The following is a 3,375-nucleotide window of genomic DNA, read 5'->3' as shown; positions in this document are numbered from 1 at the left end:
GGCTCATAGAAAGCATGAAGGGCGGGCGTTACATAAAGAATCGACTCTCCATATTAAGGCGCAGCAGATGGAATACGATCAACTTGCGCAACAGATGAAGAACTAGAGTAGCAGCGCCCATATGGTTGGACTCAAGATGCGGAATAAGACCCTAATGACCCTGATCAGTAGTTGCTTACGAGGTATGTTAACATTTATATATATTTCTTTATTTATATAATTATGACTTGTAAACATGCATTTTTAAAATAAATATATATCATCGATTTATTACTAACCTATCTTATTGTATTTTTTGCAGGATTAGATATTGTGGCTCGGTTAGTTTAGATATTTTCCCTAGATGTGATTGTATTTAGACATTTGATACAGTATCATTGTATTGGATATTTGTATTATTGTGTTGGGATACTTGTATTATCGATGTGGTTGTATTCAGATATTTATTCGTGTAGTGATTATATTATTGTGTTGTAGATTGTTTTGTGTTGTATTACTATTGTTGATGAAATTGTAAACAGGAAATTTAGATAAATAATTTTTTTTAATTATAAATATTAGTTTTAAAATTCTGTGGCTAATTAGCTACGAAAATATAATATTCCATCGCTAATTAGTGACGACATTTAAAATAATCCGTCGCTATTTAGCGACGGAATATTAAATTTCTGTCACTAATTCGCGACGGATATAAATATTCGATCGCTAAATCTCAACTGAACTTTTTTTACCAGTGGCTCTTTTACCGACTGCAATAGCGACAAAAATTAAAATTCCGTCACTAAATATAGCAACGGAGATTAAATTTTCATCGCTATTTAGCGACGGATAATAAAATTTCATCGCAAATAATAGCTATGGAATTTTAATTTATGTTGCTAATTTTAGCGACGGAATTTAATTTCCGTTGCTAATGGCGACGGAAATTAAAATTCTGTCGCTGTTAATTTTCTGATAAGCCTGATTTTCGTCATAATGCTGGTTATTTTTGTAGTGATTGATTAACGATAGAATTGTCGTGTTAATTTTCTGATAGTGATTTATCAAATTGGTTGTTTCAAAGTCATGGCTATTGATCAATCGTGGCTCAAACATCATCACCAAAATGCATGCCTCTTTTGTATTTTTTTTTAACTTACCATGCCATTCATAATCGATCAGATGTTCTATTACATCATTATTTGCCTGCCTCATTTGGCTTGCCTGAAGCTTCAGATTCTCAATAAATCAAACATTTCCTGTTAACAATTCGATCTGCAAGTCAGGATCCAACCCAGTTGATTTTAATATGTGACGAGCAACTATCGAGTGAGCTGCCTCAGTGAGATGCAGCCCGTCCCAGCAAGCATAGCTCGATGGATCACCGCACAAGCTCGAGCCTGGGCTCCCGCAGGCGACCGACAGTGAGAAGTTGTATGGCCCCTCCCCGCCACAGCATGCGGCCCGTGTCTCCCTTACGCCTGTAATTAGTAAACTAGATCTCCTTAAGAAAATCTCAAGTTTACGTGATTAGTAATGAAGCAAGTCGATCTTAATTCTATACCAAATGTGTCTGGATGCTGATAGAGATGCATCATGGGGCGATAGTAATCAGCATACAAGATCTTCGAATGTCGGTGAGTTCTTCGGAGGCGCTTTAGCTCGAGTAGCAACTGGAGGTTGTGGGACTTTGCGAGATCGTTCGCCCACTCGACGCATCCAGTTTTAGGATCAAGGTCTTGTTGGAAGACTGTGAGATACGACGCACTGCATCCTAGTGGATAAATTCCAGCTACTAGCATCGTCTCCGCTCCTCTTTGAATCAAACTCTGTCAGTGGATCAGTAACAATTAATTTGATTTGATTGACAGATCAGTGTTCAATCTGAAATGAGCAAATTGGTGGTGATTTCTCACATCTATCGTTGCGCCAATTGCTTGGACGACGACGGGGACGTAGCTTTGGATATCAGTGCTGTTCACTCCCTTTTCGAGCAACAAACGGGTGTAATCGTTAATTCCCATCTCGCCCAGGAAGAAGAGCAGCTCAACTTCTGCTCTTACGAGATTGGGTGTTTGCGTTGGTCTTTTTCGAGAAGGAGAAGAGCGTCGGTACTGGTCGAACCATGAAAGTTGGGTGTTTAAGGAGTAATCTTCCCATGTAACGTTCACGCCTTGGGCTTCGAAGAAGGCATTGCTAAGTGCACAGGCGCCGCCCACGGCGAAATTAGCTCCTTGCTTCAAGTTCTCCTTGCTGTTGTTCCCCGCGAGATAGGGTGGTATTAGCGGCAACCCCAACGCTTGTGCTGTATGTGAAAATATACCACGAATGACCTAAAGTATCATCTTCATTAAATGTAAGGAAGGCATAATACATATGTATCCATACCGATGAAGTCAACAACAAGTCGGCCATCGGAGTAGCGACCAGAAGGACGTCGGAAGTAAGTCTCGCCGTAGGGAAGATGGTTCGTCGCCACCGAATCGCCACCGAAGTGAGCCATGTTTCCGGTGTCCGTTAGTGAGTTACCGAAGGCGAACAGGGCAGAATACCGAGCTGCCACCGGATTAGGAACGAGGAGCAGGTAAAGAAAGAGGGAATAGGGGAAGGTGTTGAGGAGGAGAGAAGCCATAGCCATGGAAAACTCTCATTGATTGCAAAGACAAAGAAGAGATCACCAGCATAGAGATGGAAAGAGGTCCGCATCCACTGGGCCACATTGATCAATCAAATTTTAGGTCAAACTGATCAATCAAATTTAATATCTTATCTGTAGAATAGGATATTCATTTTTTTAAAACAATTAAAAAGTCTTCCCATATACAAAAATACTTTCAATACAGTTTTACCCAAAAACTACTAACATATCCATGACTAAGCTTACAAATATTATTTTGATGATTCAAAAGGATGTTCAGGAAAAGTAAATTTAAAAAAAATTTTCAACAAACTACGCCCTGTGCTCAAAAGGATGTTCGATCATCCTGAGCCTTGTTGAAGCTGCCTCCTCGAATAAGATCATGATAACAAACACCAGTAACATTAATTCAGGATCAGTGCTCAAAAGGGAGGAGCCCAGCAGCTACCTGCAAACCTTACTGCCCGAATCATGCTGGTTCAAATATCTTAAACATCTTTTCTGAGCAATTTTGAGAAGATGTTAATTTGTTGACTCTTGTTTCTTTCTTCTGGTTCCAAGTTCTGTTGCTCCGTCACTCAAATTGTCATGGAAATCAAATGCTCACTAGCCACCATTAGTGTGATGTCGGAGGAGCTGACTGCAAGCTTTTGGAGTTTAGCTCAAGTCTCTCTCAACGCTATACAGGATTCTAAATGTGCTATCATACTCCTGCATGGTTGGATTGATTCAACCCTGATGGAAAGAAAGCTCCTGTT

The 3,375-nt window shown here is 39.9% G+C and overlaps 1 protein-coding gene across 1 annotated transcript; it reads right to left on the bottom strand.

Annotated features, from left to right (window-relative positions):
* Positions 1–1,123: 1,123 nt before the first annotated feature.
* On the bottom strand, positions 1,124–2,655 carry LOC141843274 (GDSL esterase/lipase At2g27360-like). The gene is made up of 4 exons (XM_074731332.1): positions 2,368–2,655; positions 1,896–2,284; positions 1,544–1,808; positions 1,124–1,460 (listed from the first exon to the last, which is right to left on the bottom strand). Exons 1-4 carry the CDS (start codon positions 2,615–2,617, stop codon positions 1,228–1,230), a joined length of 1,137 nt encoding a protein of 378 aa, XP_074587433.1. The 5' UTR covers positions 2,618–2,655; the 3' UTR covers positions 1,124–1,227.
* Positions 2,656–3,375: the final 720 nt, after the last annotated feature.

The sequence above is a fragment of the Curcuma longa genome, chromosome 12 (genome assembly GCF_044706935.1).
Source record: "Curcuma longa cultivar G26 ecotype Majalengka, Jawa Barat chromosome 12, ITB_CL_G26_1.1, whole genome shotgun sequence".
NCBI lineage: Eukaryota > Viridiplantae > Streptophyta > Magnoliopsida > Zingiberales > Zingiberaceae > Curcuma > Curcuma longa.
The sequence above is the reverse complement of the archived record's forward strand: the minus strand, read 5'-3'. Positions and strand labels throughout refer to the sequence as shown.

Coding starts and splice junctions, on each gene's coding strand:
- LOC141843274 (XM_074731332.1), bottom strand. CDS start 2,617: ATGGCTATGGCTTCTCTCCTCCTCAACACCTTCCCCTATTCCCTCTTT. Junction 2,285..2,367: donor ACTTGTTGTTGACTTCATCG/GTATGGATACAT, acceptor TTTCACATACAG/CACAAGCGTTGGGGTTGCCG. Junction 1,461..1,543: donor TCAGCATCCAGACACATTTG/GTATAGAATTAA, acceptor TACTAATTACAG/GCGTAAGGGAGACACGGGCC.